Raw genomic sequence first — 12,017 nt, forward strand, 5'->3', positions numbered from 1 at the left:
TATCTTAATAGTTATGTACAGCCCTTGTGTGAAATCACTGCTCTGGATTCAGCTCCAGCAATTCCACTCAGGTTCATATATATAAATGTTTTACCAGGTAAGGCTCACCGAGCTATATAGCTCTGTCAGAAACGACCTGGTCACGAATGATAGCTCAATGAAGTGACTTATCATGTGGGAATTTATAGCAGCCAAATGCTCTAAAATAATGTTTCTAAACGTGGAGAGAAAAACTGGACTAGGAGAAAATCCACAACCACGGGGAGAGCATAAAAACTCCAAGTATACAGGCGTCAGGGTCGGGATCGAACTCACAACCTCCTTCATACCAGGCGAGGTAGTTAACATGCCTTCCTACTCACTTATATATGCAACTTTTCATCTACGTTGGCAGTCCGAAGTGGTCGAAAAATCCACATTCCCATGGCAGGGACCAGCCTTTCCACAGCAACACCTCCATCAAGGAGTACTCTTACAGTGATGTATAGTATGGTACAATTGTTATCTTTACTATGTAAATGCTCACCGATATTTGAAATAGCAACTTTAAGATATTTGCAAATATGAAACAAGGACATTTAAAAACCCATATATACATTTGATCTCGGCAATTTAAAACATTTCAGAATCTTCTGGATGGATCTGTAAACCCACATGCCTGGTCCCAACCATTTTAAAAGTAGATAAATTAACCGTACTACACAACTATAAGTGTAGTGATGTATACAAAAGGAACTGCATTGGTGGTGGCACATGCACATAAAAATAAGGGCTAATATTGTCGATCTTCGTAGGTAGTCTTAAATTGTAGTCTACGTATTAAGGTACCATTAATGAACGCGAATGTTTTTGGTGAAATTTGGCTGGGTGGCTCAGAACTAAAATGCTGGCGTCGAACATTAAACTTATAATCGTGGGTTTGAATCAAAACATCCACCCATAATTTTTGTAAAGAGTTCATTTCCATGCTTAATTCGGCCAATTCGTTTTATTTAATCAAGCAAACTCGAATTAATGGCGATTATATTATTGGTTCTTTCGGTAAGGTCGAGTAGATAGAACACATTTGTTTTGTATCTGTGACTTACCAAACGAATCAAGAATATTAATTTCTGCAGTTTCGAAAGTCAAGTCTAAATTTAATCGCGATCGGTACTATTTATAGGACAGTAAATGTCGGCCCTCGTGGTGGATGCTAGAAGCGAATTTATATTAGGCGTCATCCCTTGCATGCCGCACTGGCTGCAAGTTCAATAAAAGTTGGCAGTGCTAGATGTACTGCCCTGCCAATTAACGGAAGCTCCAAAGCCACTCCATGTTATTCTACTACCTAACCTTGCTGGTCTTTACGTTAACTAACACGTATTACAATTTCTATTTAGAGCACTGATACAGCGTCTGAAACCGCAGCCTACATCGTATGTAGCGCGACGATTGGTGCAGACTGTTACAGGATACCGCTCCATTGTCCATTCCGCTACGGCTCCCAAATTATAAATATGCTCGGGGCAGACTAGCGCCAGTGATGCACTTAAATAGCTGTGGCAATATTTTTTTTTCCCACTGGGCAAGGCCCACAGCTGCATAGTTTTGCAATAGCGAACTGGTCAAATGGTAACTCAACGAAGTGCATTATCCATAAAGATTTTGGTTATAGTAACCACTCAAGTTTATAAAAAGAAGAGTTGAAGAAAAATCCACGCGGTCACAGGTGACACATGCAAACGCCAAATACAGGCGTCAGGATCGAACCCATGACCTGTATATTAGGAAGCAATTAACATCAGACACCGTTGACTTGCATTAACGCAGGACCCCTTCCCAGGATCCACTTTATGTTCCAAACAATACACAAATAACACGAACAGGAGCAGATGCAGGACATTTCTTTATTGTTACACAAGAGAATGCACACGTCAGCATATAGAATGCCAATTTAACGATAAACATTTGACGGAACACTGCAAAAGGTTTAAGTGCATTTTCCAGGCTGAAAGTGTAACCGTATAAAGTCAAAATGTCAAGTTTGGAGGCACTTTAGCAAATTGAGGAACTGGATTAAACCATTACATTTTTACTGTATTATGCATAACATTTTTCTGGGCCAGCCAACCAATATAGATCTACCCAAGTTCAGGTTACCGTCTAAAATTGAATCACCTCTTGCAGTTACTAAGAATAGCAGAATGAAAATGGTGTAGAGTTCAAACAGTTGTATGCCTGTTGAAACAAAGCGGCAATCAGTCAAGGCATTAATTCGATCCCTGGTGCAAATTTAATGTTTGCAGTCGTGCAAATCGGCTGTTCTCTGCAACTGTTTAAAAGGTGCCGCCATCCACAAAATGATGAAAGACGCAGGTGTTTGGAATGACCTCGGCTGTCAAGGGTAGCACATGAACGTTTATCGCACCGTGTAGCCAAGTGCTATATTTGACAAATGGGCAGGACAAGCAACTTGATGGCCAATGAAATGACTCGATACAGCATGGTAGTCAAGGGGGAGGGGGGGATATCACCACAGCAGGAGATGGAGCTTTGGCAAAATATGGGTCATTGTATTCCTGCAGTGGATAGCAGTACAAGATGCCTTTATCAAGCAGTGGATAACACGAAGGGTTTCCCCCCCTCTTCATTTACAAGGACCTTCCAGAAATCTCAGGAGCACGCATGAGGAAGTATTAAAGTAGTTAAATATACCGACTTGCTGAAGCGTTTTATTTGACAATATCACATTTGGAAACCATTTCAATATCGCATTACATGTTCAGAAGCAAATAGGAGCAAAAGAGCAAAAAGAAACTGACAGTTGTCAGGCTGCATTCACCAAAATCAATCATTTTGGGATTTTATCTTCTTGAACAGGTGCATCTACTGCCTCCACCACATCAGCTGTGCCTCCAGTCTCCCCAGTTGATTCCGTGGAGACCTTTTCCACACGACGCAGGGGCCCCACCACCCAGCCCCCGGGGATGTTTTCAGCCACATATTCAAGCACTCCATCCAGAGAGCTGCTGACCTGGGCCATCTGCTCCTTGCTGCGTGTCAACAGCTGCTCTGGGATGTCCTGTGAACGTGCAAAGTTAGTTGCCAAGTGTGTCAATGGTAATTTATGGTAAACGTGATTGAGATAAACTAAATATTTCAGTCAAAAAGGAAAGATGTTTAGACCAATTGGCCTTTGTCTGGAAGAAAGCCACCATAGCCATTCATTCTCCAGCCACACATTCTATCCAAGACGACTTAAATGGGCAAGCAGTTCAATACAAGTACCTTGAAAGAGGTGGTATTGCGGAAGGCAGCAACGAGGGCCTCTGCATTTTGGCGGACGCGCTGTGCTTGGTCCTGCACGTTCTGTGGGAGGCCACGGACGTTGGAGGCGAGAGACACGCACGATGTGTGCACCTGTTGGCTAAGGGCACGAGCCATCGCCAGCGTCCGGGACTCGTCAGACTGTGCAAAAAGTAAGGAAATCGGTGTAAGTCATGTTAAAGAATATCAGGAGAAACGGGCTGGCACTAGGCAAAATGACAATCTACAAAAGACAATAGCAGTATAGGACAATAAAATATTAGGGCAGGGTTGTCCATTTTGAGCAATGAAGATGTTCAACAGCTTTATTGGCATTGGAATGGGGACAGGTGGGTTTAATAGCCCTGCATTAAGATGTGGCTCAAAAATGAACGATCATTGCAAATGCATAATTACTAATATAAGCCAAGAGTGTCCTGCGTGTGACGTCACTCCACATGCTGCACCCCTCACCAATAACAATTAGCGGGTAACATCACGCCACATGGGGCAACCCCCTGCCCCCCCCCAAATAATCATGAGCTGACCAATTTTTTGAACGAAAATTTTAGATTGACTGCAATATAAAAATAAGCTAGTCTTAACATGGTTACCTGAGGCTCTTCTGCACCTGCCCCATCTGCCCCTCCAGCTGGCTGGGTCTTCTGCCACTGCTGCCAGGAGCTCTGAAGTTTTTCCTGCACCAGTTGGCTTGAGGAGTCTAGATGGGTCTTGGCATATTCAATCTGTAAAACAGCACAGAGGCATTGGGCACAGGAGCAGAGTGTATTCCTGTACCAAAAATATGCAATGTATATCAAATTAAGGAAACAGGATAAAGTTGTGCTGCATCAATGGAATAAACAGACGTGACCGTACCAGGTTGACCGTGTGCTGCAGCTGTGCTATGGCATCTTGGCTGCGCAGCTTGGCATTGCGCAGGCGGGTCACGGACTGCTCGTACAGGCGCTGCCGCACTTTGGTGGACAAGCAACTCAACTGCACATAGTAGCTCTGGGGCTCCTGCCCAGCTACAAGCTGCCCCTCTACCACTGCACCCACAGCCTCCCCTGCAACATGGGAACATAAGGACAAGTCTAAGCACAGGTGCACACCCAAAAGGTCATTCGACTAATGCAAGAATCGTGACGCTGGCCAAAATACTTTAGAATGGGCACACAGATGTATTACAAAATTATTCTCCAAAGCTTCCTACACATTCCCTGTTGTAATGACCATAATGTCAGTCACTATAGGTAAGAAACCCATGTGCACAAGATTGGACAGCATGAAAAATGGAGTTTGGAAATCCCTATTTGCAAAGCTTATACACATTAGTATAGAAGCATCTAAACGTTGTTGATGCTTAATTGGCTTGTCAGTTAGCACATCATCCTGAGAACATGGAGACAAGTTTCATTCATAGCCCTTTAAAACATTTGAACTGGTCCCAAGACACCCACCTTCATAAACCCAAACCATGGTCAAGCAACCTCAAAGACCAATAGCATGGGTAGCCACTCGGTGGATTAATGGATTTGGGTACAATTACCAGACTTTCCTTAATATCACCCATCCATACCACTTTAGAACAGGCATAACATCAGCATTCAAGTCACTGGCAGAACAAAACCAAGTAGCCACATATGTACCCACCAGACTGCTCGGGCTGTGCTCCGTCCAACTCGGAGGGCGGCAAGTAGTAATCGACGTACTCGTCCGTCTTTCCAAGTGCAGAGTCCACGCCGGCAGTCACCAGCTGCCCCACGCGGCTGTTCATCACCGTGCTCACCCCTCCCGACACCACGCCCTTGGTCATCTCCACGCTGCTGTTCACTACCCCCTTTGTCATTTCCACCCCTCCTGATACGACCCCCTTCGTCATTTCAACACCGCTGGTCACCACGCCCTTGGTCTTGTCCACAACGCCGGTGACGCTGCTAGTCACCGTGCCCACGGTGGCACCAACCATTCCGCGAGCACTGGAAGCCACCTGCATCGTTAGAAGATATTGTTTATACAGTATATATAAACGTGCCGAGGCATTTGGGGTATAATTCATTCTTACTTTGAGCACCAAATGCTGCCGCTTTAAATATTGAACTAGCTGAACAGAAACCCTGCAGTAGACTCACACTGCTGCCATTAGCTGTGATGGGTCCTTTTTTCTGCAGCTGGCTTTATTGCATTCTAACCCCCCCCTACTTTCAATGTATCCATGTGAGTGTTGTCTCCCAGTTTAGAGAACTGCTCCAGTACTGGAATGCAACGTGACATTGTTTTTTTGCCGTTGCATTCTACCACAACTGTTCTTGTCCAAGAGATTGCCATAGTCCAGCAAACAGGATCAAATGCGATCGGAAATGCCTGTGGATCAGCAAGTTTAAAAACCAAGTTTCAGAATAGTCAATACTATTTCAGGTATATTTTGCATAGAGCAATCTTAAGACCGCTTATACAATCTTGATTTGAAGTTTTCGTGACTGCAGGAATCCACACTTTGGTTCTTTCAGTAAAGTCATAAATAGAAAATGTGCTGCAATCGAAACGTCGTAATTTATTAATTTTCTATCTATGCGACTTTACTAAAAAGAACCAAAGAGCATACAACTTGTATACACTAATAAAAAATGCCCAGCAACTATTCTTCCAGAATTGATCAAATGCAGGGAGATTCAAATATACAGCGGTTTGGAATTAACACCAAGTGCCTTTCTTGTAGCAGCCATCAGGGGGCATAACCACTACAGCGAACACCTTAAGTATTTAGAAACAGACAATCGTGTCAATGTTGGCACTAGCTATGGAAGTCAATTTTCACAGGCCTAGGATTTGCAAGAGGTCAGTGTTACTTTGATTGATCATGGAAGCTCATTGGCTTTTTTTTTTTAAAGCAACCATTAACAGTTGTGGGTTTGGAACTAAGCTGACAGTGCCCATCACTCAAAGAAAAGCTCTTGAGATGTAAAAAAAAAGTCATTTTATAAAAAAAAATTAAATACAAGGATAATAGTTCCAAAATAAACTTGTGACACACCATATTTAAACCACACTTGTCTTAAACTGTGAAGCAAACCACACATGGCAACAATTGCTCATCTCCTTCAAGAGAGTGTGTTGGCCAATTCAATGAAGCACACCTGTTCTGTGGGTTGCTGCAGAATGGGCAGCTTCTGCTCCAGCTTGTCGAGCCCCAGGCATGCGTACTGGTTTGCCGTGGAAACTGGAGAAACGAAATGCACACCGATTGCCATGCATGCGTCAAGCAATGTTTTGGTCACCCAATTACGTTCATAGCATCTAAGGCAACCCACTCGTATACGAGTAAGAGGTATGCAAGCAATATTTTTTACCCATCATACAAAGGTCTCATTTGCACACGAGGTCAATAAAACTACGTTGCACCAAATTTACAACAGGCCCAGGTTGCCATTTTGAACACGGTCAAAAGTATCAACGTGTAAACTTTGATGGGGCTATTGTGCAAGGTTGTGTAACACCAACTGTGCAATTTACACAAGATTAGCAACCCCGAGATACACCATCGTGATGAAATTGAGCCTGCAAGAGTAAAAAAAAATCTAGGGTAAAGGACAGGGTCATGTAATCAAATACTGTAAAATGTAAGTTTCAACATCTGTCATCCCCCTGGTACTAACCAGATTAAATTTCCAACCACTTGAGTCAGACCATGAGAATTGAATTAACTGTGCCAAGATCACGCCAGCCGAGACAATTATGGTTCTCATATTATACTTCACCATGCATAGCATAAAAGTTAAAAGGTACAATAATTCTGTGTGGTACCACGTTGGAACGGTTTATAAAAAAAGATGTCATTGACAATAACGAAATTGTTACACAATCATCCAATGGATGAAAAAGTTCTATGGTACAAGGATCATTGGCGTGAGACCACATTGAACAAGTTGAATGAGATTTTCGTCACAGCTATGTCAAAGTCTAAGAACTTATTTTCAGCACCAATCTTAAGGAAGGCTGAGCCTTTGGAAATTCCGTTGTATCATTACCAAGCAGCCACCCTACCAGACAACCACTTGCAACTTTCCATTTCTTAATCCGTCTGCCAAAGAGCAGGTCCATAGCACAAACTCGGTCCATTGCATCCATTCCCTTTCCTACCGTACCACTCCAAGCTAGCGTTTGAGCCAAGTTCCAGGATGGCTTTTTCCTCTCTGGCAGCCACAATGGGATGCGGTTGTCACTGAAACTAAGATTTAAAATTTTAACCTTCGAGAGAAAGGGTGGGGGAACTTGGCCTCTGCCCACAAGGTCTACCCCCTTCGAAATGGAGATCCAATCCCATAAGCATCCAAGCTGCACCAATTGATTGCCGGAGGGGGACATTTTCAATCCGGCAACACCATTTCTAATTTTAGCACCGTCACCTACTAGTCAAAACAATTCCGAGCAGTCAATACAGTGCTCGCATGATCAAATTGTTAGGCAACTAATGCGTGACCCGCCAAACATGTGGAAGTGATTTGGCCCATTGTAACAAGGTTCCCCTCACCCCTCCCCCCCAGTTTGCAAAGCACAGTACAAGCACCAAAAGGGTCCTGCAAATGGGGGCAGATAGCACAAGGGCCCATGTGGCAGAGTAGGGGGTACAACTGGTGCATCTTTCAGTCAGTCAACCATTAGCACACGAGTCTGTCCCGGTGGCCACCTGTCAGCTAGTCTTGGCACTTCATGGCCTCAGTGTACCTGGCCTGCCACAGGCGCCATGGTGATGTCACCGTCCCTTAGCGGCGAATGGCAGGCATTGGTGCCGCGTGGCCACTCACTCTGAGGCTCCAGCTTGTCCACCAGGGGCTTGACAGTGGTGGCGGCGACACCAGCAACCGTGCGCACACCCTGCTCGGCCACCTCGCACACCGACTTCACGTACGGGTGGTTCTCCTTGGTGCTGCTGTAGGCAGATGCCATCATGTCGTACGCAGAGCTCAGCAGGGGCAGGTTTGCCACACGTGACATGATGCTCTCCTGTGCAGCCTAGGTGAAGAAGATTTAAAACTGTTAGTCTTGCAATTAAATGCATTTCACAACGCTACAAAACGTTATAACCCATATTGAAAATTCCTTCAAATTATTTTCAGCCAAATTCTACCCCTAACGCACAAACAGCATAGTTTTATTATATTACAAATCCATAATGAGCTTTGAGCAATGTAACCTTTCGAGTCAAAGAATAGCCCATGGGATGCAGATGTTTGCCACTTTTGAGAGTACTTAAAATTGACCTTTGGTCCACAAAGCAGGGAGGGGAAACTCCCGTCCTCAAACTGATTGTGCACAGCAATTGGTGATAGAGCTGACAATTTTGGACCCAGTTTTAAATCGCAGGCAGCTTCCAGAATCTGAACCCATTCTCAGCCATGTCAGCTCACCACTATAAGGTTTAAGCAATAACGCACGTGAACACTTTTAATTCTGGCAAATGTTACCATTCTGAATCTCCATGCTCAGGTGGGACGTTAGAGGCAGTCCTGAACCAGGTGGCAAGGAATTCAATCCCCCACTTCTATGGAAATGTGGGTGTAATACATCCACAGCACAACGATTGTTCACTCCACAATGTGGTACTTGTTTTAGGGATTCCTGTCCGAGATTTGAACTTGCATCATTCGGATTGTGAAACAAGTGCCTGATATCCAAATGACCTCCCTCCAACTATAGATTATGGACATTATCTGCATCTATTTTATGGCTTCAAAGACTTGCAGGAGGCGAATGTTAAAAGATAGCTGCAACTTCGCCATTCATACGACAGCACTGGGCTGTACAGCAAAGGTACAATTCATACCCAAAGCAATTCAATTAAGATTGTATTCTCAAATTGTACAAGTTCTCATTTACCCCATTAGCACGATAACCTATTACATTTACATCATATTAAGATTCTACATACCATGGGGTATATTAGATTTTTAAAACAAAATTAATCTGTGCATTCAGTGTTATTAACAATCTGTACGAGCGTGTATGCTGTGGGGCAGCGATTCGTTACTCGATTCCTAAAAAACACCAAATCACACGGATATTCTAACGGGCCAATCCGTACACATTCAGGCAGCCCTTGCAAAGCCACTGCTGGTTGGGACCCTCTTACGGCCATCAAAAGCCACTGGGGATAAACGCCTTTTGTTGCTTAGCTTGAAATGCTCCTTACCGGCTGTTCAACGCCAACATCAGCAACAATTTCAGCAACGTCAGCCATTTCTCCGTCTGAAAAAGTCAGTCGCATTAAAAAAAACCCCACCAAAAAAGACAAAATAACCCATCCTAGATTTAAAAAAACTAAAGTGTCCAGATATTTGTACTTGTCGATTCACCAACTGGCAACCCACCAGCAGTGATGAAATATGGTTAAACAACCGCATGGACAGATACCGCGTGGGGGATAAGGGGGCCCCCCCTTCATCCAACAGTGGAGTGCCAATTGGACCCCCACCAGTAACAATGTAGTACTGGGTAAATTGTACAGTACTGTTGTGCAAGTTTATATTCTTACTGTAAATGTATAACCCCCGTCAGACACCTTGAACATTTAAAAGCTACATTTTATTGGGAAGGGATTTATTAGTAACGCCGATCCTTAAAAAGAAACAGGTGGCGTGAATGTACAACATTGTACAATAAAATAGCTGAATGTTAAGATCACTGTACTGGACAGCGCAAACCAGAAAAAAAACCACAGGATAGAGCCACTGCCTCTCAAACCCCGATCACATTCTTACCAAATGTCTCTTCACGCCACACATTGTAGTTTTTACACTAGTTTAAGATGGCTTTGTAACGCAAGGACAACGTTCTAACATCCAGTGTTAGTCAATACGGAACGTTTGTTTCGCCATCGAATGGATCTACCAAGGGGTTGCCAGCTCCTCTTTGTTACACAGCGTGTATATTAAAAAACAAAGGTTAATTAAAAAAAACTAGCGATAAAAACGACTGGGAACTGTACAGAAGAAGTTGACGGACACCGCGGTGTGTACTGTAAATCGCAGCTCTGGCAGCGCTTAAAGTAAAAAAACACTTCCACAAAAGATCCTGTAAATCTAAATTTCACTACAGACATTACTTTTTTGTAAACACATGTACATAGTAGGGTACATGTACACACCAACTAGACCGTTGTAATAAAACCACGCGGCAAATCCAGCGTAAACTAGACACAAACTATGTTTAGTACTTTGGCGCGCGCAACTTTAGCAAACAAAAAAACATCTAAAACAGTTTACAGTAAAAACTCCACACCCCTCCCCGTCTACTACAAATCCTCTCAAACTATTTCACACGTATTAACGAAAAAAAAACTCGCTCAAGAAGTCCCCCCCAACACAACCCTTCGCCACAAACATCTCCCACTCCCCCATCTCCACACAACGTGAAGGGACATGTTGTGTAGGGGGTGGTGGCGAGACAATGTTTGGCGTTAGGCGAGCCACCAAGTACAACCTCGCCACCAGGACGGAGGAAAAACTTCGGCGACTAACGCGGCGATCGACAACGTCCACACCACCACCTCCTCCTCCTCTAAACAGTTCGAGTGAGACGACGACGACTTACCGCCTTACCGACGACGACGACGACAGGGCGGAAGACCTCGCACGACGATGGCGTTACCGCAGAAGTTCCTGCCCGCAAGACGCAGGTCAACGAATAGGAGCGAGAACGAGAACTAGCGCACGACTAACAAGCGACTACGAAACCAACCAAATGTTTGTGAACGTATGGAGGCGGTTCCGCTCCTCCTATTTAAAGCCCCCCGACACCCACGAGTCACGGCCACGTGGCTCTCCCCCGCACGAGGGGGCAGGAGGATGATGATGTTGATGAGTCACCCCCCCCCCCGCATCCCTCCACCCCCCCCGCATCCCTCCCCCGCATTCAATTAAATAATTGACGATTTTTTTTGTTTGTAACCGGTTTCGCTGGTATTGTCTGATTTTGTATCGTGTGCCTCTGATAAACTTCCGGAGTAATCAGCCGTCATTGAGCCGAGCCGCCTCTCGTTGAACACGCCACGGATTCCCGTTGCGATTCGATCTCAATACCACGATTGTCGTTTTGTGTATCCTGCTGTGGTTTCTTTTTTTGTTGGGCTCATATGCTTTGTACATTCGTTAGGTAACGCACAATAGTAGTTTTAAGATATTTTAAACAGAGTTGTGATTCGACGATTCCGTTTTTTTTTTTACAACTCGAGCTCGAGTCTAAACTTGTGTTTGTATTTGTAACCCTCCTTTTGGACAATTTTTTTGTTTGTTTGCTTGTTTGTAGCGTCCGGCTCTATTTGCCGAAAGAGTCAAATACGTTTGATTAATTAAATAATCGAATCGCCAGGGGCAACAATAAATCGATGCCGGTCTTAATATTGGATCGATGAATCAGTTGCACGCTGCCTCCTCCCATTTAAAGCACGTGGCCCGCAAGGGCGAGGGGTATTCGTTCCGTGTCAGAGCAGAGGAATGTGTCTCTGAACAGTCGAGAAAGTTCTCTTCTGCATCTTTACTAAAAAAAACAACACTTTAACAAGCTCGACAAAGTTTACGTTCAAAGTGGGCGTTGTGTTTTGAAGAGGCGAACTTTAGATCTGTTTTTTAAAAAAAATCAAGCTGCGGTTTTGTTTTCTTCTTCTCTGGCCATCTGGAAATAATGGCGGTAACAATCACTTGTTTGTTAAACGGACTGATTGGATGGAG

At 44.2% G+C, this 12,017-nt stretch overlaps 1 protein-coding gene across 2 annotated transcripts; it reads right to left on the minus strand.

Annotated features, from left to right (window-relative positions):
• Positions 1 to 1,875: 1,875 nt before the first annotated feature.
• Positions 1,876 to 11,068, minus strand: LOC116939010 (perilipin-2-like). 2 transcript variants are annotated; one of them, XM_076066360.1, is made up of 9 exons: positions 10,890 to 11,068; positions 9,482 to 9,537; positions 8,097 to 8,304; positions 6,429 to 6,511; positions 4,945 to 5,281; positions 4,168 to 4,358; positions 3,903 to 4,034; positions 3,271 to 3,450; positions 1,876 to 3,064 (listed from the first exon to the last, which is right to left on the minus strand). In XM_076066360.1, exons 2-9 carry the CDS (start codon positions 9,527 to 9,529, stop codon positions 2,834 to 2,836), a joined length of 1,410 nt encoding a protein of 469 aa, XP_075922475.1. In that variant the 5' UTR covers positions 9,530 to 9,537; positions 10,890 to 11,068; the 3' UTR covers positions 1,876 to 2,833. The 2 variants fall into 2 exon arrangements, with proteins under 2 accessions (XP_075922475.1, XP_032802745.2); XM_032946854.2 differs by having other exon boundaries at positions 10,882 to 11,068.
• Positions 11,069 to 12,017: the final 949 nt, after the last annotated feature.

Source organism: Petromyzon marinus, chromosome 1, assembly GCF_048934315.1.
Source record: "Petromyzon marinus isolate PM22_M1 ecotype Great Lakes invasive population chromosome 1, UKy_Petmar_22M1.pri1.0, whole genome shotgun sequence".
In the NCBI taxonomy this organism is placed as follows: domain Eukaryota; kingdom Metazoa; phylum Chordata; class Hyperoartia; order Petromyzontiformes; family Petromyzontidae; genus Petromyzon; species Petromyzon marinus.